This window comes from Tripterygium wilfordii, chromosome 11 (assembly GCF_013401445.1).
Source record: "Tripterygium wilfordii isolate XIE 37 chromosome 11, ASM1340144v1, whole genome shotgun sequence".
Classification (NCBI taxonomy): domain Eukaryota; kingdom Viridiplantae; phylum Streptophyta; class Magnoliopsida; order Celastrales; family Celastraceae; genus Tripterygium; species Tripterygium wilfordii.
Genome location: NC_052242.1, coordinates 10,433,376 through 10,455,717, shown reverse-complemented (window position 1 = coordinate 10,455,717; position 22,342 = coordinate 10,433,376). Strand labels below are relative to the sequence as shown.

The following is a 22,342-nucleotide window of genomic DNA, read 5'->3' as shown; positions in this document are numbered from 1 at the left end:
TGTGCTTGTCATGGTATCTTTTCATTTTAAGCTTAGCAATTTTTGCATTTTCAAAAGCATCATTCCTCAACTCCTCAATCTCTTGGATTTGGAGTTTGCGATGCCCCCCAACTTGATCGGTGGAGTCATTCAAAGTCCGAATGGCCCAATAGGCCTTGTGCTCCAATTCCACCGGCAAGTGGCAAGCCTTGCCATAGACAAGTCTATAAGGGGACATTCCAAGGGCAGTCTTATACGCGGTACGGTAAGCCCACAAAGCATCAATCAATTTTGAAGACCAATCTTTTCTATTGGGACCAACCGTTTTTTCAAGAATACTTTTAATCTCCCTATTTGCCAATTCCGCTTGGCCACTTGTTTGTGGGTGATAAGGGGTGCCAACTTTGTGCAAAATGCCATATCGTTTCATCAAAGTTCGAACCGGGGCATTGCAAAAGTGAGACCCACCATCACTTATGATGGTTCGAGGCATCCCAAATCTTGAGAAAATGTTTTCTTTTAAAAATTTTATCACAACTTGGTGATCATTTGTTCGAGAAGGGATGGCTTCTACCCACTTGGAAACATAATCCACACCAACCAAGATATACAAATAACCAAATGAATTAGGGAATGGTCCCATGAAATCAATGGCCCAACAATCAAAAATTTCCAAGATGTTAATGGGTTGGAGGGGCATCATCTCACGTTTTCCTAAATTACCTAATCTTTGGCAATTGTCACAAGATAGGCAATAAGCATGGACATCTTTGTGCAAAGAAGGTCAATATAAGCCACTTTGAAGAATTTTGGCTGCTGTCTTTTTGGAGGAAAAATGGCCTCCACAAGCATATTTATGGCAAAAGGCCATGACACTTTCAAATTCATTATTGGGGATGCACCTCCGAATCACTTGATCGGAACAATACTTGAACAAATAGGGGTCATCCCAAAAGAAGTTTTGCACATTGCGAAGAAATTTGGATCTATCAATCTTGCTCCAATGAGATGGCATGTTTCCGGTTACCAAAAAGTTGGCAATGTCCGCATACCATGGAGTCAAGTTAGAAGAGATGGCATGAGTGAAGAGGAGTTGTTCATCCGGGAAATGCTCATTGATGGGTATGCCGTGTGAAATCAAATTTTGTCCAGGAAGTCTAGATAAATGGTCGGCTACTACATTCTCCACTCCTTTCTTATCTTTAATTTCAAGGTCAAATTCTTGAAGTAAGAGAATCCATCTTAACAACCTAGGCTTGGCATCCGCTTTTGAAAGTAAATACTTCAAAGCCGCATGGTCGGTAAAGATGATGACTTTCGAGCCAACCAAATAAGACCTAAACTTGTCCAAGGCAAAGACTATAGCTAGTAATTCCTTTTCAGTGGTGGTATAATTCACTTGAGCATCATTCAAGGTCTTACTAGCATAGTATATAACATGAACATTTTTCTCTTTTCTTTGTCCTAGAACCGCCCCAACCGCCACATCACTTGCATCACACATGAGTTCAAAGGGCATACTCCAATCGGGAGTTTGCATAATGGGTGCGGTGGTGAGGGCACCTTTCAAATCATCAAAGGCTTTTTGACATTGTGGTGTCCATTCAAAAGAGACATCTTGAGCAAGCAAGTTACTTAAAGGTTTGGCAATGGCACTAAAAGAATTGATAAACCTTCTATAGAAACCCGCATGACCCAAAAAAGATCTCACATCTTTAACACATGTAGGGGGAGGTAACTTGTGAATTAATTCAATTTTTGCCTTGTCAACCTCTATCCCTTTGGATGACACAATGTGTCCCAATACAATTCCATGTGTCACCATGAAATGACACTTTTCCCAATTGAGAACCAATTGGCTCTCCTCACATCTTTTTAATACACTTGCCAAATTAGCAAGGCATTGATCATAGGTATCTCCATAAACCGAGAAATCATCCATAAAGACCTCCACAATTTTCTCAACCATGTCACTAAAGATACTCATCATGCACCTTTGAAAGGTAGCCGGAGCATTGCATAACCCAAAAGGCATGCGTCTATAAGCAAAAGTTCCAAATGGACATGTGAATGTGGTCTTATCTTGGTCTTCTAAGGCAATCTCTATTTGATTATATCCGGAATACCCATCAAGGAAGCAATAATAGGCTCTACCCGCTACTCTCTCAAGGACTTGATCAAGAAAGGGTAAGGGGAAATGGTCTTTTCGAGTAACCATATTGAGTCTACGGTAGTCAATGCACATACGCCACCCGGTTTGAATTCGAGTGGGAACCAATTCGTTCTTGTCATTCTTAACTACCGTAACTCCGGACTTTTTGGGGACCACTTGGGTAGGAGATACCCATTTGGAATCCGCGATGGGATAAATGATCCCCGCGTCAAGCAATTTTAACACCTCCCCCCTAACTACTTCCTTCATGTTCGGATTTAAACGTCTTTGCATTTGTCTAACGGGCTTAGCTTCCTCTTCCATGTAAATCCTATGAGTACAAACCAAAGGACTAATACCCTTCAAATCAGCAATTGTCCAACCTATTGCTCTTCTATACCTTTGCAAAACTTGAACAAGTTTCTCTTCTTGGGGAGAAGTAAGTAAGGAAGATATCACAACGGGGTATGACTCCTTCTCACCCAAAAACACATATTTAAGCTCACTTGGTAAGGGTTTCCTTTCCGGTGTTGGTGGATGCTCTAGCGATGATTCAAGCTTAGTCTTGGAAGGTTCTAATTCCTCAATGGGTGGGTTGAATCGTCCTATGCTATGAATAGCTAAAGACTCCAAAACCTCATTAATCTCCTCTTCCTCAACTAAAAGTTGACTACCTTTTTCGCTCAAAGCTAGCACACCTTCTACCGAATCCCTAGCAAGAGTTTTCTCTAAGTTCTCCTCAACATATGAATGGATCCAATCTACTTCCCTAATGTCTTCAAACTCTCCCATTTGCTTAGACACATTAAAGATGTTCATCTCCGCAATCATATTCCCAAAAGATAGCACCATGACACCATTCCTACAATTGATCAAAGCATTGGAGGTTGCTAGGAAAGGTCTACCTAAAAGGACCGAAATTGGTTTGCTAAAGCTAGGGAGGGGTTGGGTATCTAAAACTACAAAGTCAACCGGGAAGTAGAATTCATCCACTTGAACTAGTACATCTTCCACTATTCCCCTAGGAATCTTGACGGATCTATCGGCTAGTTGCAAGGTAATTCTTGTAGGCTTAAGCTCACCTAACCCCAATTGTTGATAGACCGAGTATGGAAGGAGATTAACACTAGCACCTAAATCCAACAATGCTTGCTCAATCCTATGATTCCCTATGACTATTGGAATGGTAGGGCAACCAGGATCCTTATATTTAGGTGGAGTGGTGGCTTGTAAGATGGAGCTTGCTTGCTCCGTAAGAAAAGCCTTTTCCTTCACATTCAATTTGCGTTTCACGGTACACAAATCCTTGAGGAACTTTGCGTACGAGGGAACTTGTTTGATGGCATCTAAAAGAGGTATGTTCACTTTCACTTGTTTGAAAAGTTCAAACATCTCTTTGTGTAGAGCCTCATTGGTTTTCTTCCCTAATCGGTGAGGAAATGGTGGCCTTGGGATACACTCTCTATCCTTAGACGTGTCTACCCTTGCCCTATGTGATTGCCCCTCACTCTCCTCCTCTTCTCTTGGTATTTTCTCACATTTTTCTGAATTTCTGGATGAAGTGTCCGGACAATCCAAAATAGGTGTCCGAACACTTGCACCTAGTGAATCATTTTCCTGCACAATTTTCTCCAAACTCTCTTCCTTTCCCCTATTTCTTTCGTCCTTTTTTTCCAATCTATCACCAAAATTCTGCACATCATCACCTTGATCATCATTCTCATTTGGTATGGGTCTATCCACAATGCGTCCATTCCTCAAAGTGAGGATGGATTGGGCTTGTTCATGTCCACTTGCCCCCCCACTAGTAGATTCTAGCACATTGGCTTGTTTGGATGGATTGGGGTATGGTTGAGCTGGGAATTTACCCTTCTCATATGTGGTGAGAGCTTGGGTGACCTTAGTGATTTGACTCTTAATATCCTCAATGGCTCTATTGGTTTGTTCTTGGAATTTGGTGGCCTTTTGATTCTCCCCTATTTGGGCTTGCAGAAAAATGTTCAGAGTGTCTTCAAGAGACCTCTTAGGAGGTGGAATGTAAGGTTGTGGAGTTGGTTGTGCAACACTTGGAGGAGACAATTGTTGTTGGGGTGGATTGGGGAGTGATTGGGATTGAGCATTCCCATCATTCCTCCACCCAAAGTTTGGATGATTCCTCCAAGGGTAATTCTCATTGTACGAATTGTTGCCTTGGTGATTGGTAGGGTAGGGCTTCCTAAAGTTCTGAGAATTGTTCCCATTGTAACCTTGCCCAAATAGGACTTCCTTACAAGCCGGTAAGGCATTACACTAATCCGTCCTATGATCCCTACTTTCACACAAAGTACAAGCAACTTGGTCATCAACACCAACCACATTTATAGGGGCCTTTTGTGACTCTAAGGACTCCAATTTCTTGGACAACAAAGCAAGTTTAGCATGCACATCATCATTTTCGTTCAACACAAACTTGCCACTAGAGCTTGGCACAACATCATGTCGGGTTAGTGGAGGAGCTTCCCAAGATCGGGATTCCTCCGCCAACCCATCAAAGAAAGTGAATGCCTCATTGGCATCCCTATTCAAAAAATCACCTTGAGTCATAGTGGAAACCAATTTCTTCAAAGATGGAGTCAAAGATTTGTGGAAGAAATTCACAATTTGAAATTTTTGAAATCCATGGTGAGGACACATAAACAACAAATCCTTAAACCTCTCCCAAGCTTGGAAGAAAGTTTCATGTTCTTTGCAATGAAAATTCATGATTTGTGTTTGATAAGAAATGGTACGGTGGGAAGGAAAATATTTGTTGAGAAATTCTTCTTGCATTGCCGCCCAAGTCGCAATGGATTGGGGGCGCAAGTTCTCAAACCATTGTTTTGCATGATCCTTCAAAGAGAATGGAAAAAGTTTGAGTCTCAAAATTTCTTGTGTGCATGTAACATCACCAAAAGTAGTACACACCGATTCAAAATCACGCACATGTGAATATGGTCGTTCCGATTCCATTCCATGGAATTTGGGAATCATTTGGAACATTGATGGTTTAAGGCTCACATTTTGTTGGTTCGGTGGCATGATGATGCAAGAAGGTTGAGTTTGCCTTGCGGGATGCGTGAGCTCCCTCAAAGTGCGATGCTCTTGGGCATGAATGTACTCCACAGGAGGAGGTGCATGTAAATTTTGTCCGAAGGGAGCATATTGTGGCACTTGTGGCATTTGATAATACATAGGATGCACAAAATTATATGGGGGAGGCATATGGTATGCGGGAGGCATATTGGGAGGTTGGTAGACATTTTGTGGGGCAATTTGTGCCGCATTGTCTTGTTGAAGTGGTTGAGGTGCATTTTGCAAAGCATGCTCAACTTGAACATTTGGTAAATTTTGGGCATTTGGCACATTTTGGGCATCTTGCCCTTGCGCCGGATTCATCAATTCATCAATGTTCACACGTTGCAAAAGACGACGTAATACATCAAGATTGATATCACCCCCACGTACACTCCCCGCATCACTCGCATTTATGTCACCACCTCTCCCATCTCTATTAGACCCATGCCCACTAACGTTATCTCTAAGATGAGACATGATGGCAAACAAAGCTATAAAGTAACACGAAAGATGACAACCAACCAAGTCAAGTAACACCAGATTTTTCAATCAACAAACAACCAAGAGCAATATCAAGCAAGAACAAGAGCAAAGATAGGAATAGAATGACAATCAACCTCAGGAACAATTACACACCAAGATGTAGCAAGTAGTGATAGAAAGAAAAATGCGCAAAGCTCTCTCAAACAACGTATCACTACCAAGCAGCAAACAAGGTGGCATCCATCGCCCACAGGAATCTAAGTTAGCCCCATCCGCCAAGTTCTCCTCACAATTTTTTTCTTCTCTCTTTGCAGCAACTACACTAAATCAACTACACTAGAAAGCAAGTAAAAGGGAGGAACGAAGTTACCCTTGAAGCGTGACCGTGCTCCTTCCTTATTTGATGGCGTTTAATAGCATAAAGCTAGCATCTACAAGCCACCCAACTCCGTCTTTGACACTCGCTTCCCCGGCAACGGCGCCAAAAACTTGACCGACACCAAAGTGTGTGTGTGTACTTACCCCAAGTGTAGGGTATCGTCAAGTAATAAACCGGTGAGTCCGGTATCGATCCACAAGGAAGCAATGCAAGTTTGAAGTGAATGATATGCAAATGACTAGCTAACACTAATAAACACAATGAATATCAAATAAAAGCAAGTAAAAGAAATGGGCCGAATGACTCGGTAGCATGAGCGATTTTGTAATCAAAGTAAGCACGAATTGGATTTAAAACAATTAATTAAAAAACCTAGTCTCTAATCCGTCCCGGTGGCTACTCGGTTCTCATACTCAAGGTATCATTGCAAACACACACAACCATACACAATGCATTGTGTGATACTATCAATCATGCATATGCAAAGAGAATTGGGTTATAAGACTTCAATTCATACATGTAGGCCATCGGGTCTCTTAATCTACGATGAAAGCAAAGGGATAAGCACCTAATATTATGGATTAATGTTCCCCCTTGGGGCTCGGCTTGGCTAACACCCTAGTTTCACACTCAAAGATCAATTAACCATAACTCTCCCATGCACATTCCTAAATTAACCCAAAACCCCATCATCAATACACATAATTAATAGATATGCAATGAAAAACTCAATTAATTAAGGAAATCATGCAATGGGTTTAACAATTCTCAATCGAACACATTAGATGCAATCCCTAGACTAGACAATCCAAGAATACAATCAAATATGTCATTCCCATAGATCCAATCACACAACTATCACGAAATTAAAAGAGAGAAATCGAAGCTACGATTCTTTGAGCATACCTTGAGCAATTGAAACCGAGCACCCACCGTTTGGGACTAGAAACTAGAAAGAGAGCTTAGCCACTCATCATAATGGACATAAACATCAATTTTATAGATGAAAATCAATGTCTACACACGAAATCACAAGAAACCAAGAAAAACTTAGAGAGAGAAATAGAGAGAAAAACAATGGAGGCAAGAAGTTGGAGGAGATGAATTAATGAGAGAGTCCCCCAATCTTAGGGTTTTCTCCTCTTTTACAAGTATAATGACCTATTTACCCTTACAAAGCTTTCTCCCATTGGTTACATTTGAGAGATACCCAAAAACCCAGCTCAATTAATCATTCTCGGAATGCAGAAATCGGGCGACTGTCCGGACGGTTGAAATCTGTGTGGACAATTAAACCCTCTGGTTCTAACTGTCCAGACGGTTGAAATCTGTTTGGACAGTTTGTGCTGATTTTCATTTTTAGCTGTAGCTTCATAATTCTTTCACCTTTTTGCCCTTTGATTCAATTATCCGAACATCCAATGAAGGTGTCCGGACAATTCTTCATCTCTATGAACTTTTCTTCAATCCCGAGAGCTTCTAATTTTGTCGGTTTAATCATATTTTCTGTAAAACCAATGAAAGACAATCATAAGAGTAAAACTAACTTATTTAAACACAATTACATTACTTAAGATACTAGAACTCCCTAATTAGATGGTATTAAGATCTCAAAACAGAGGTCCGGTCATGGGTGCCCGAGGAAAGGATATGAGGAGATTCGTTCCCTATTAGGCGAAGAGACAAGGATTATGGATAGAAGTCATCTCGCTTGTTGGGAGATGAGACACAGTGGAATGCCTTCGGCACTTGTCACATTTTTTGACTAATTGCTTAGCATCCTCCTTCATGGTAAGCCAGTAGTACCCGTATCGTAGCACTTTGTGAGCCAGTGCTATTGCCCCTAGGTGACTACCAAAGATCCCTTAGTGAACTTATCATAGGGTGTAGCCGATTCTCGGTGCGCAAGGCATAACTCCCTTGTATGGCAGAGTACTGGACTACTCTCATGCAGATGCTCTTCACCATGTTCTTACCTTTGGGTAGCCTAACTTCGGCGAGGTAGTAGTCCCTGATCTGATCTATCCAACTTGGCTATGAACTGATCTCGACCATGGTGAGGTTTTGTGCTATGCACGGTTGGGTGAACACCTCTATCTTGATCGAGAACGGCTCTTTGGCCGAGCATGCTAATGCTAGGCAAGCAAGATGTCAACTTTCGTGTGCTCCTCTCGTGAAATTAAGATGAACTTCACCTTAGAGGTCTTCTACAGTAGCTACCTGGTCTTGGCTAAGTATTTCACCACATTCGGATCTTTTGCCTCATACTCTCCTCGGATTTGCTCAGTGACGAGAATCACCTTTTGATGAGGAGAATTTTGATTTCCATCTCAGTAGATAGGCATAGTCCAGCTAACATGACCTCATACTCAGCTTCATTGTTGGATGCTTTGAACTCAAAGTGAAATGCCAGTTCTATTGCTTATGCCCCTCGGACCGAGGAGGATGATGCCTGCTTCACTTCCCTCCTGCTTGTCATTATTCATGCTTCTGCTTGTTTCCATGCTCTTCTGAAGGACATTGGCACTCCACGATGAATCGACTAATGCTTGTGTTTTGATGGCCAGTCTTGGCTTGTAATGAACGTCAAACTCACTTAGCTCCACCGACCACTTTACCAACCTTCCTAAAGTGTGGTTTGTGCAAGATGTTCTTCAAGGGGTTGGTTGGTTAGCAAAACTATTGTATGAGACTGGAAGTATGGCCTCAAGTTTTGCGAAGTAGTAACAAGGGCAAGGGCGAACTGCTCTATTCGGTTGTATCGAGTCTCCATGTCTACATCCCCTTGTTGATGTAATATATTAGAATGTCCATACAAAATTTCAAGTCAATCGGACATCTTTGATCACGTAATGAAGCTAATCATTCAATGTGCACAAAGCTAAATTTGCACCATGTATGGGTGATCGATCGGCTTGTATGGGTGATCGATCAGCCAGCTCTCTGGAACTATAGTGATTCATGATTTTAACACTCAACTTCAAATACCTAACCTTCCTTATATGAACTCCAAATTGAGCAGACATTTAAACTCGTGAATTCATTTCACTTCAATACATAATCAAATTGCACTCAAATGAATATATATCATCAAAATCACAAATGTAAGCGCTAGGGTCCAACACAAATATGGGGTACTCATGTGAATTCATTTCACTTCAACACATAATCAAATAGCACTCAAATGAAAATATATATCATCAAAATCACCAATGTAGGACCTAGTGTCCAACACACACATGGGGTACGCTTTGGCCGTGGAGTACTGAGGCCATCATCGTTGCACCAGAAAAGCTTGTATCAGGTTCTTATTCAAAATTACAACTATTTCCTTCTGTTATGAAGGGTAATGTGTACATGTCTATATATACATATGACAAGTTCTCTTCATTTTCTTTTCAGTCAAATATCGAACAGAACTGTACAAAAGGTTTATGCCACCTGTTTAGGCAGCAGCTGAAAAAACATTCCATGCATTACTTACACGAAACAACGCCCTACAATCTTCTCGTCCATTTTTTCCCCGTATTCTATAAAGATCTCATGTACATCCTAACTGAAGGCAAAGAAGCAAAATGTCTCCTTATTCACACTTGAGATATGAGAAATTTCAAGGTGTAGAATTTACAGAGATTTCTTGTTGCATGGGAGAGCTTGGCTGGTCAACATGTGAAGGGATGACAAGCCTCTGCAGGGGCTTGAGAGCAACTATCAGTTGCGCAAATGACGGACGCAAATTTGGCTCACTGGAAAAGAAAGAATAGGAAAGAGCAATTAATAAAACTGGACAACAGAGAAGGAAATATGCAAGTACATCATTCATATTCTTACGTCTGCCAGCATTCCCAAATTATCCTAGCAACCAAGGGATCAACTTCCTTGGGGATTTCAAGCCGACGTTTTTGAAAACCAACTGCACCTACAACTTGCATTGGGTTCATTCCGCTCCATGGCAACCTCAGGGTTGCAAGCTCCCACAAAATCACTCCAAAGCTATAAACATCACACCTACCAATCCAACACAAGATACTTATACAACATAGATTGAAAAGCACGAGTAGCATTCTAATCAAGGCATCTTTAAAATGAAAAGAAATTTTTTTGGCAATAAATTCTGATTGTTAATCAGTACAAGTATATTGCAGTTTTCTTAAAACTCATGAGTCAACCAACTGAAAATGGATTTTTCACAAGCTTATTTTTATAAACTCTTTCTTCTTTAGGACTACACATAACGAATAACAGAACTTTACCTTCCAACCGGATGCTTATCTAGGCAGACAAAAGATTTAAAATCAAATGAGGGTATTGTGCCATAAAATAAAATAAGGAAAAAAAAGAAGAACAAACTAAAACTAAGTTAGCCTCAGCCATCAGCACTCAATAACAATGCCATATATTAAACAAACATTCAAAGTGAAAAATCAGTATGATGGCAACTCACTTCTCATTGGAGGGTTCATTGCGGAGAACTTCTGGGGCCATCCATTCAGGCTAATACATAGAAGCAACATGATCATCAGAAAAAACAAAGGATCGCAAAAAAGTTAGTTTTTTGAATAAAAAAAAAGGAAAAGGAAAAGGAAGCAAAACCAGATAGTAGTTTTAGAATCTCACCGTTCCTGCAGTTGACTTGGATGATAAAAAGGTGTTATGTTTTAAGCGTGACAATCCAAAATCACCTACCTGAATAGCGGAATATGGCAGAAAAAAGTACAAATAAATATAAATGAAAAATACTAATAAAGAAGAACAAGTTCTAATAGCATTCTGTTTGTTTCCTTTTCTTTCTTGGTCATTTTCTGCCCTCAAGTATCCTCCTCCCAGAACTTTAATAGGAAATAAATTATAAATAAAAACTAAAACTCAACTCATTTATTATGTTCTGAAATCAGAGCTTTCATTAGTTGTTTCTGCACTCTTTTAGCCCTTTACTTTCTCTTATGTTCCTTAGAAGAGGAGGAGATTGGGGGGGGGGGGGGGGGGGTTGTCACCTCCTTATTAGTGCCCCTTTAATAAACTTATTCTGTATTCCAAAGAAATTAAACAATATGCTATAAGATTTTTGAAAGGAATACCATCTACTCCAAGGGGATATGGTGAAACTCCCAAACCAGTGTGGAGGTTTGGGAATAAATTTAAAAGACATCTTAAATAACGCTGTATCAGAGCAAACACATTTCAAGAGATTCATACTGGTAAAGCCAGGTCTTGAAATGGTTGGATTTCCAGATTGACCAAAGCCACATGTAGTGGGGGCATGGGAAGCAATTCAAAAATGGGTGAAGTCTTTAGTTTCCTTATGCCTCACTTAACATTGGAATTTGGAGATGGAATGAAAGTGATGTTTTGGCAACAATTTGAATTGGCTCAACTTCTTTGATGACGCAGTCTCATGGTATGGAAATTAACATGGACACAGTGGTGAATGGTCAAATAAATGTGAGTAATGAATAGCTCTCTCGAAACATCAGATGAATAAAATGGATTTTCCCCAATCTGACAACATTTGTTTTCATTTTTCGAACCGTGACCCCTCCACTTTACTGCTAGACCAAGATTCAGCCTAAACCAGTATTCCTACAAGTAAATAAAATATCAAAGATTTGAAAATCGTATTTAGACTCGCTACTACAAGTTCCTGACATGACTGAGCTACCAAATACCTCTTAGACAGTTAGACCTAAGGATTACAAATTTTTTAGAATTAGCCAAGGTACATATTGGAAAGAAATAAGTGATGCACAAACATGACAAAAAAATAGTTCAGATATTTTTACATGTTGGAAAGCAATAGCAGATATTGAATAACAAGTAGAATTCTAAATAGACTACACAAAGGAAGAGCATGTACCTTGACATTCCAGTTTTTATCAACCAAAAGATTTGGTGTCTTCAAATCTCTGTGAACAATGGTGGGTGTGCTTGTGTGCAAGCAATTCATGCCCCTTGCCTACACGACAAAAAAGGAATATAGATGGACTCCAGAAAGAAGGTGAATTCATGTCATTAACACAGCACTAAAAAAGTGTCTCATACCACATCAAGGGCCATCTTTATTCTACGCTTCTCATCTATTTGACAATGAGGACGGTGAAGAATCTTAAATAAGCTTCCTCTGGAAAGCCAAGCATAATTTGCAAATCTTAGAATGTTAAACATACTGTTTATGAAAATAGTCACATATAAGCATCAAATGGCATTTCATATTTAATGAGGACTACAAAAACTGGTAACAGATGCACATTGTGAGAAAGTGCAATAAAGTTAAGCTGCAGAAAAATACCTTGGAAGAAACTCAGTAATAATAGAGAGATGTGGAGGTCGGGTAACAGCACCCATAAAAAGAACAACATTTGGATGACGCAATCTACGCATTATCCGCACCTTATATAGAAGTAGAAAATTTCAATTAGGATTCAGGGCAAAAAAATTTTAACAAATAAAACATAAACGATCACGATGCTTGGAAAGTAGCCTACTCGGTTTATTTATGAACATGCCAACATAAAAAGGAGGACGAAGAATGGAAGGCAATAGAGTTATATCAACCCTCGATGTCAATTGTAAACTTTAGTATATCTGCAGTTTCCATGAAGAACATATATGCAGTTTCCATGAGGAACAAATAGATGAAAGTTAAGGACTGGTTCACGAAACTTAATTTTCCGTTCTACTCATTACCAAACAGAGAGAGACGAGGGGTTCCACAAAGGAGAGGAAAATAAGCAGAAATGATAGGGCACAACTGATCAATGATTGCAGCAGATAGCTAATAACAGCAGAACATCAAAAAGCACAGCCATTGAATGCACATATAGAACATAGAGTTATTACTTACTTCCCTTTTGAACTCAGCCAAAGCAGCACCTGAGAAATCCTGGTCTAAGAACTTCTTCACCGCAACTTCCTGAGGTTCAACGACCATTTATCACACAAATATTAGAACTCACCATCCACCATTTAAAAAGGAAAATGACTCTTCAAGAAATCATTAACAATTTATTATAAACAGAGCAGCACTTATATGTCGCTGAGAGAAACAGTAACAACAGTACAATCGGTGGCAGATTGTGGAGAGTAGAACATCAATAAATCTATAACTACCTAAAAGAAACAAATATGGCGTTCATCTTGAACCTAGCACATAAGGCTCCTACACACTAGTGCGAATATATGGTTGGGTGGGTGCAGCTATCACCATAGTTTAGGACTATGACTGCAAGGTCAGAGTGGAGATCAGTTCAGCGATGATATAGCCTTAAACAACGAAACTTTTCCATCATTTCAGTAACATAACTGCAAACAAAAGGGAAGAATCTACTAGGACGTACATCCCAGAACGGGTTATACTAGTGATATTTGGGTGTCCCAAGAATCTGCTACCTTGAAACGAAAGGGAAGAAAGAAAACTTGAGAAATAGAGTGAAAATCAAGTATAATTGACTCAAAACTGAAAGAAAAAACCACTATAAATAGGGAGAGTTGAGAGAAATGTAGGGAGTGAGAGGAGAAAAATTGAAAAACTGACCAATATTCGTCTTTATGGAGGTTAGAAGTTAGTAAGAGAGTTTGATGTAATGCCTCTTGAAAAAAGAAAATGATCAATTTGTTGTTCTTAGTGGCGACCCAAAAACTCTTCAAACTGTACCACATTTCCAACTAGCGTACCAATTAATCCTACCCCCAACGTACCACAAATTAATCAAGTGGCGTACCCATTCCAATTCCCATACCCATACCACGATCTGGAGCGTACCGAGTTCCTCGTAACTATGTTCTACATCCACTTCAGTGGTGGGAGGATAGAAAGAAATTATTTGAAAAATTAAATAAAAATTCAAAGCAACCTAGACAAATCTCATTAGGTCGACATGTCTGAGAGTACATAGAGATAAACAGCTTCAGCATAAATGGTGTTGAAGAACTAGAACAAAGAAGGGAATATCATAAAGAAAATCACATAATGCAATAACTATGTTCTACTTTGAATCATAAAGAAAAAAGAAATAGGACAGATAGTAATAGGTTAAGGAATTGAACTCACTGTGTCATTCCAGTCAGCATGGTAGACTTCTCCATATGAACCTAGTTTCAGAAAATCAAGAATTAGACCAAGGAAAAAAATTCAGCCATATAATTGAAGCATACGGCCAGTCTTCCCCACATAACCACAGAGGTTCCAATAATGAGTACCAGAATAAGGTATGCAATTAATTTTTGAGAAACACAATCATTTATATTTAGGATTAGGAGATAGGAAAAAAAAAAAAAGAACTGAAACTTCAATACATATGAAAAAAACAAGATACTTGAAATTTGAAGAATCAAGACCTGCCATGGTATTATTATGCTAACAAATTTGCAACAAGAAAATCAAACGTGCAAACAAGCCACATCCATACCTAGCCCAATCCTTTCTCCAATGACCAGGTCCTCCCAAGGAATTTCACATTCGACAACATCTACATCATCACATATTTGTTCGACTTTGTTTCTCCTTAAAGTGGAATCAACTGAAGAGCTAGGACTTTCTGAATTTTTCAGTTTCGAATTGCTTCCAATGAATCTATCATATGTGCACTTTTGACGATCATGAAAACCAATTTCATTGTCATCATATTCTTTAGTAGATTCCATTGATTCACTTTGCAAGTCATTTCTATCCCTTGAATTTGCTTCCCCCATGTTAGAGTTAACATTCCCAACTACGGGTAAACCTTTAAACAGATTCGTACTAGAAGCCATGTCAGAACTGGTACCACCTGAAAATCTTTTTTCGTCACTTTGTCTAGAGAAGTTTGAATCACCAGATGACTTGAAAATATGAGGGTAGACCTTCTCAGAAGTGGCAGCACTGGTGGAAGCAGATGATGATGAGTTGTAGTTACCAGGTTCACGATTAATTCTGGAAAGAAGACCATCTATATTTTTCCCAGGGACTTCATTGCAAGCATGTTGATTCTTCCACATCAATGGTACCGGGGGACGACCCAAGACAAGGTTGTTCTTCTGTCCTTGAAAATGACCAATGTTATGCTCTATGTTTTTGTTTGGCAAGAAAGGCTTACCTGTTCCTTTGTTCAGGAGTGGATTAAGATCGGCGAAGAGGTTTTTAGAGTCATCTGGCCTATTTTGACTATATGGAACAACATTAAGATTCATTCGCATGCCATCAACTGTACGAGGTCCATGAACCCCTTTGTAGATAGAATTCCCATTCCCTGATGAGGAAGTATTATCCAATTGGTTAGGAGTTCCCCCATTTGATGTTCCAGATGAACCAACACCACTGTCTCCACCATTAACTGAGAACGACAGCAAGGACTCTGCTTTCTCAGGACTAGATCTTCCACGCAAGGGAAAATTAGGATCCACTGCAGAACTCTGACTAGTGCCTTCCCCAGGTAATGGTTTTTGCCTAGCATAAGCACCTCCAGAGTCCTTAGAGGAATTAAAATCAGGAACTCTGCTTATGCTATGATTATATGGGTTGAAGGTCGTATCCTTCGCACTCAAAATATCGGCTGGAATAAGGGTACCAGGAGCAGCCATGAGATCGACCAAAAACTCTCTAGAGACACAAAAAAAAAAAAAAAAAATTACCATTAAACAGAAATGTAAGTAGGTATCTAAAAAAAAGGTATCTACTCAAGCAATTCTTTAAAGTATGCACCAAAAATGTTTATTGAAATTCTGAGTCTGTGTCATTATTGCCATGTACATTCGGTATCAATGGCTCACAAATTAATTTTAAGCCAATACTTTCGTTGATGTTTCAAACACAATTCAACTAACCCATTCGATAGACTGATTTTAAGGACTACATTGTATCATTATGAAAACGATAATGATCAGATTGAAATGAAAACTCCTCATCAGTGATCCAATTGAGATAGACCCATCTTTTCAGTGATTAATACATTACCAACCCAGAAAAAAGCAAGAAGTATTAAGTTTCAGAAAATTATAAGTTTAGAACTACATGCAAAACTATCCCATAAGATTTTCTAGTTTTCTCACCCTTCAATGTCGCTTTTGTTGCAATAAGTGCAAGAGAATATTTCAACACATTTTAGTTTACTTTTTCTTCCTGCAAGTGCTTGACTAATGTCTCTGCTTCATAATTAAGGACACCAAAAATATACTACAGACCTGCTAAAACAACTCTTCCAAGGGTGAACATAAAAAACAAATATAGGGCACAAGAGGAGGCCACCTCACTCAACTCAACAGAAAAAAAAAATCAAAATGTATTTGAAGCATATTGGAATAAGAAACGAAAAGGAGATCTCGGGAAAAAGAAAATGTTTAGTTCAGACACCATCCCCCGAAACCCCCAAACACTCCCTGCAAGTTCACTTTCCCTTTCAATAACTGGATCATTCTTTCGAACATAATTTTGGTACCTCATTAAGGGCAGAACTTAAGAATCTTGCACTATATGAGACACTAGCATGCTGATGGTACCTCCAACAAGAACAGATGTACACAGCCTTATCCCACAATGAGGAGAGGCTGTTACTATGGCTAGAACAAGTGAAAGTTGGATTACATAGAATCATCTTTATATTAAAATGAAGCATCATTACAATTGCACCAAGGTTCGCCTACATAAGTCAGACTGGCATGTCTGGTGAACATTAGAATATGACTAACACGTATGTGCACATAGAAAAGATAATTCTGGCAATGCAAAAGCGCAGGACTCTACTATCAATGACAAAGACAGTATAACACAAATAAAAAAGAAAAACAAAACATTATAAAAATGTGAAAATTGTTTGAGAGAAGCACAAGTCATCACCTGTTGTCCTCCAACTTTATTATGTTGACAGCATCATCCTCCACACCAGTGTAATGGCTACCTTTTACCAGTCTACAAGGTAATCCTGTACTGTCTGCCAATACCTAAATCCAAGGAGATAAAAGTAAATGAATCTAGAGGTTTCTATAACGAACTGCATTACCCAAGAATCTGGTAAGACAATCATAAAACCCATAACATTATTATAGTTTCAGAAAGGTAATTTCTCAATTTTTGTAAATAGAAAACTTTAATCAGTACTACACAAGTACACATGATGCATTCATGTGAACAAACACAAACATAGTAAAGGAACCAGATACCATGATTAGGACACAAAAACTCCCTACAATCCAAATATGGAAACAAAGTTGCACCCACTATGTACCTTCCATGATAATTTACATTAGATAAGTAATTACGATCTTGGTTCATTAAAATATAGCTTCCACTGATAACTTTTTTTAATGTATCTTTTGCACATCTTTAAGCCTAACAAGGTATCAAAGGCAGATAGACAGAGCCATCATGTCAACCAGAGTGACACAAGGACAACTATAGCGAACAATATAAAAGCTGACCTTGAAAAGCAAGGCACGATGTCGAGAAAGACCAATATTTATGGACCCAATAGGCAACAAACTTGTGTGACGAGATGTTCGCAACTCTGAAGAACTTTCCATCCACCTCGCTAACATGATATTAGCATCCTTTACTGGCCCGCCCATATGGGCCGTCACGAGTTCTGCAAGCTGCTGTACCAAGAGAACAACATTGGTCGCAGAGCAATCCAAAGTAATACAGTGTGCAACTTGCAGCAATTCTTCCAATGCATGATCAATTGTTCTGTCAACTATCACTACTTCATGGCCTGAGCCGCCGACATCTGCTTCAAGATCTGTGAGAGAAGGAAACTTTCCTTGGTCTATAAAATTTGTAGAGAGTCCAAACACATCATAAAAGCCATTGAAAACTTTCTGCTCATAGTCAAGTACATTATACTCCTGGCAAACACAAAATCAAAGCAAGCAAGTCAGCCACTCTAATGGGGCAAGCAAAAGGAGCATTTTTTTCCAACACCAAAATGTACAGAAGGGGAGAAAAAAAGTCAATAAAAGAGAGAGAATTAAAGGTTTATTCACACACATAAATATATTCAGGAATATTCTGATCATACAATCAACATGTGAGACGCAGGTCTTGGCACATCCAATCATGCTCTCTACACCTCACATTCCACGAGACACTGAGCCGATCATAGAACAGTGGCATTACTGGCATTACTGATACTCACAAAAAATGCCCCCAGATCCAGGTGACTTTTGTCACTCTAGCACTTGCACACATATAAGCTCTTCAAAATCTTCAATCTTAAAAGTGGCATTTGCATCATATTACAGATACAAGGAATGCAAACGAAAAGAACTATGCAGCAAAGTTGGAAAGGTTCAGTCAGTTCCTACAATCAGCTAAACACATTTTATGCATGATAAAACTGAATTTAGCAATTCACAGCATGCTAAAACCACAGACAGCTTAATTGAACAACTTCGCCTAATTCACCAGTTAGATGAGGATGTCAAACAGTAAAATACTGGACTTGTAGCATCCACCTCAAAACAAAACCGAGTAAAAACCTGCTTGCTCAATTTCATTACACTATAATTGCCTAAAATAGAGAGAGAGAGAGTTTTTGACCAAACTCACCCAATACTGCCTGGACAAGGCCTCCGCCTCCACCTCTTTCTTATCTCTCACAGAATCAACGCGATGATTTCCCCCCAAGCTTAGCAGCGTTGCCGTGCGGATCTGATCCTTTTCTGGATCACTCCTGACGTCAGAATTTGACGCGCTGATCGCCAAGGCAAGCTGCATCTGAAACTCCTCCTCCGATAAAAAGTAATCCGCTCGACTGACCGCGCTCCCGGCCCCGCCGCCACCACCACTTGCCGGAACGGTCGCCGTTGACGGTGATGACGACGAAGGGCTAATCGGAGCGTTGCCAGATTCAGGGGTAGAAGCTGTTCGATGGTGATCGGAGGAGCTCGATGCCAGTGGTGGTGGCGGCGGTGTCTCGTTAGTCCGATTCGGGTCGGGGTTACTCCCTTTGTGTATCTTCTTGAAAATGTGCTTCATCTCTCCCGCTACTCTTTCTCTCCCTAATTTCAGCTTCACTTTCTTACTCAACGATCCAACTCTTGCTTGTCTCTATTTCTCTCACTCTCTCTCTCTATTCCCCTCCTCCACCTCCCTCTCTCTCTCTCTCTTTCTGTGTGTCTGGTTTCGAATGTCAAGGCTCGAGAGGAAAATGTTTAGGGAGGGAAACTTAACGAAGTCGTCTTGGCCTCTTGGGAGTTATGTTGCCTAGAAATTAAATGGGCTTCATATTTGTAATATTCACGGAAATGCCATGTACGCGGAAATGGATGCATCGATTGGAAGGTGACGTGTGAGCGTATTTGTCACCCGAGTCCGGACACGTGGAAGTGATGTCCATTAGATGGCGGACCCACGCTTGGCAAGAGTGTGTTTGGTTTACACACATTTTCTAAACCATTCCATTCGTAGTTTTCAGGACCGTACTGTGCATCAAATCGTGTTGGATGAAGGTACAATGAAAGTTGAACCACTTATTTATAATATACATTATATTTTAGATATATATTATATAAAAACAAAATTATGGATACCTTCATGGATCCATCCTAATCCACACTCCACACCAGCCAACATACCACAAAATTAACAGAGTCTCAAATATCAAATACAAAGTTTCAAAAAGTTTAAAAGTAAACCAATACATGATAGAGTGATAGACAACATTCCAAATACAAAGTAACACATAAACTAGGCACTTTGATTTTGTTGATTTGCTATCATAACATCCATAGTTAAAAAATCAATATCCTTTTCAGCATTCCTTTGGTTTGGTGCTTCATCATCATCATCCTCCTCAACCAAAACATCATCCAAATCTACCTCCACATTGTTATCTAGAAAAACAATATTAAAGATTCATAATATAATCAATATATATAATATACATAATAGTTATATAAGTATTATTTACCTTGGGGCATAAAGATGCATCCATTTCTCTGAATGCTTCAACTTCTTCAATGATCAATAAATGAGGTTCATCATCTAAAATCCACGAATCATAAGAGTTGAAATCTTTAAAATTAATGGGATCATAATTTCGACCTTTCCAAAAATTCTTACCACACATACAAGAACATAAATTAGCAAGTTAACATAAAAACTACAAATTAAAGACTACAATGATTAGGATTAATTAGGTACCTCTGCTGCAGCATTAATTGTAATGAACATGCACCAAATCATTCAACCTTTGATGCTTCAACCTATTATTTTTTGAATGAATATGTTCAAAAATACTCCAATTCCTTTCACACCCTGAGGAGCTACAAGTTTGGCTCAGCACACGAATAGTCAACTTTTGAAGATTAGGTGCAGAAATTCCGTAAGTTATCCACCACTCATCTACAAATCAATTAACAAAGTTAATAGATGAGATTATCAATAATGTGCTCTTATTCAAATTTACATGTATAAGTGTAACTATAATACAAATTACCTGAAAGCATTTTAACTCGATTAAGTATGGCAAAATTCCACCCAAAATCTCCCTCATCACCTCTAAAAATTCTCCTCTCAACAGTTAACTTAGCATTCAAATCCATATTTCCATAAGAATGCTTGTCAATGACATCCAACTGACAGTATAGTAGGGTTCTGAAAACTATGATTCCCTCATTAGATTTATCAACTAATGTTACACTTACATCCACCAAAAATAAGAGTCTCATGTTACATTTGATTAAGGTAGGAAATGGGAATGATAATAGGAATGGGAATGAGAATGATTATGAGAAAAATCATTACAACGATACGTTTGGTTACATCAAGAAATAATGATAGTAACGATGGATTACAATATGTGGTATGCAAAATATTTTGTAGCACTCAAATAACATTCAACATTCTATGTGGCATCTCAAATAACCATTATTATAAATATATATGTAGGACTCACTTTAACATTCTACATTAATTTGAGATTAAATGGAGTTATATTTTGGGGTCTCATACATTATTATTTTAAAATATTGTGGTGATCGAGAAGAATTTCTATATGTGTTAATTGTGTTTTCTATAGGGTGAATAAGTTGTAGGCGCCTGAATCTACAATCGTTGAAAAGTTAACTTTTGATGATGTAGGATCGTCTACAACACCTCAAAGAGCAGAGTCGTTAGAAGCTCTCACACCGCAGTACCGGACTGACGGAGTGTCGATCGAAGAGACTTCGACGATCAAGTCAGTATTATAAGTAAGATGTGATGTAACCGTGGATGAAAACTGACAAAAGATGATCTTTGGGGTGAGTATTTTGGCAAAGAATTTGGGTAGAATGCTTAGGTTGAGTGTGTAGGCTTTTTTTGTGCATGTCTTCCCCATGATAGGGAAGGGCTATTTATAGAATATATATTAAAGTATATACCTCGAAAGTAGTGTCTTGAAACTTGGGTTCAAGCAAGTGGGAATTGTCAGATAAAGGTGATGTTTGAAAGTAGTTAGATTTATAAAAGTAATGAAAAAAAAAGATTTTGATAGGCTAAGCACCTAGAAAGTACATTGACAAGCAACATGTCATGTGGAAATTGGAGGATAATATCTTTTTATTGAAAATGCATATGCATGCTTTAATAAAGAAGAAATAATGTCATCAAACCTTTCTAATAAGGCTAATGATGTAGCAGCCATGCAGTTCATACCTTAAACCAGTTGGTAACCGGTTCCATAAATGGAAATCAAGTGTCAAGTTGGATGACACTTGGCGCTTGGTAAGTTACTGATTGGTGTAAGACTAAGCGGCTGTCAGATTGCGACATTCTGTTGTAGGTGATTTTTCATATTGTAAGTCTTTTATAATGTAAGCTGGAATGACTTCTGTCAGATGATCAACACATGATCATGACACTAGTTGTGGGCATCAAATTGCGTGTGGGTGACAGGTGTGACGCTTGGTATGATGTTTGCAGGTCGATGAGTCTTGGCGAGACGTGGCCTGTCAGCCTTGATCTTGATGGACCTGCAAAGTAGATAAAAGTATTGGGGTTGAGTCCATGTTTTCAAGTTTGTAGACCGAGGGAGCAAAAACAAGCCGAACTGAATCAAATTTATCGTGCTTGAACTTTATTCATTGAAAGGTTATCGAGGTCGAGTTTAACTCAAGTTTTCATTCAGTTTTGGAAATTTATTTATCATATGAATAAATTCGGAAAGTGTGTCTTTGCCACAAAAGCTTATTGTTGGAAAAGGGTCCACAAAGTGATTTCATAACTCACAAGACTCGACCTAATTTATTTTTCCTCTATTCCCTCCAGATGAAACTACCACCCATCCATCTTCTGCTTGAGCCATCTC

The 22,342-nt window shown here is 39.0% G+C and overlaps 1 protein-coding gene and 1 pseudogene across 1 annotated transcript; one reads left to right on the top strand and one right to left on the bottom strand.

The window, feature by feature from the left end:
- The first annotated feature begins 4,784 nt into the window (after positions 1–4,784).
- LOC120009992 lies at positions 4,785–4,884 on the top strand (annotated as a pseudogene).
- A 4,376-nt stretch (positions 4,885–9,260) lies between these two features.
- On the bottom strand, positions 9,261–19,238 carry LOC120009188 (serine/threonine-protein kinase EDR1-like). The gene is made up of 13 exons (XM_038859659.1): positions 18,601–19,238; positions 17,475–17,897; positions 16,894–16,997; positions 14,492–15,660; positions 14,134–14,174; positions 12,928–12,996; positions 12,373–12,473; positions 12,126–12,204; positions 11,941–12,039; positions 10,704–10,772; positions 10,531–10,580; positions 9,918–10,094; positions 9,261–9,832 (listed from the first exon to the last, which is right to left on the bottom strand). The coding sequence occupies exons 1-13, from the start codon at positions 19,027–19,029 to the stop codon at positions 9,697–9,699; spliced, it is 2,946 nt and encodes a 981-aa protein (XP_038715587.1). The 5' UTR covers positions 19,030–19,238; the 3' UTR covers positions 9,261–9,696.
- Between the last annotated feature and the right edge of the window lie 3,104 nt (positions 19,239–22,342).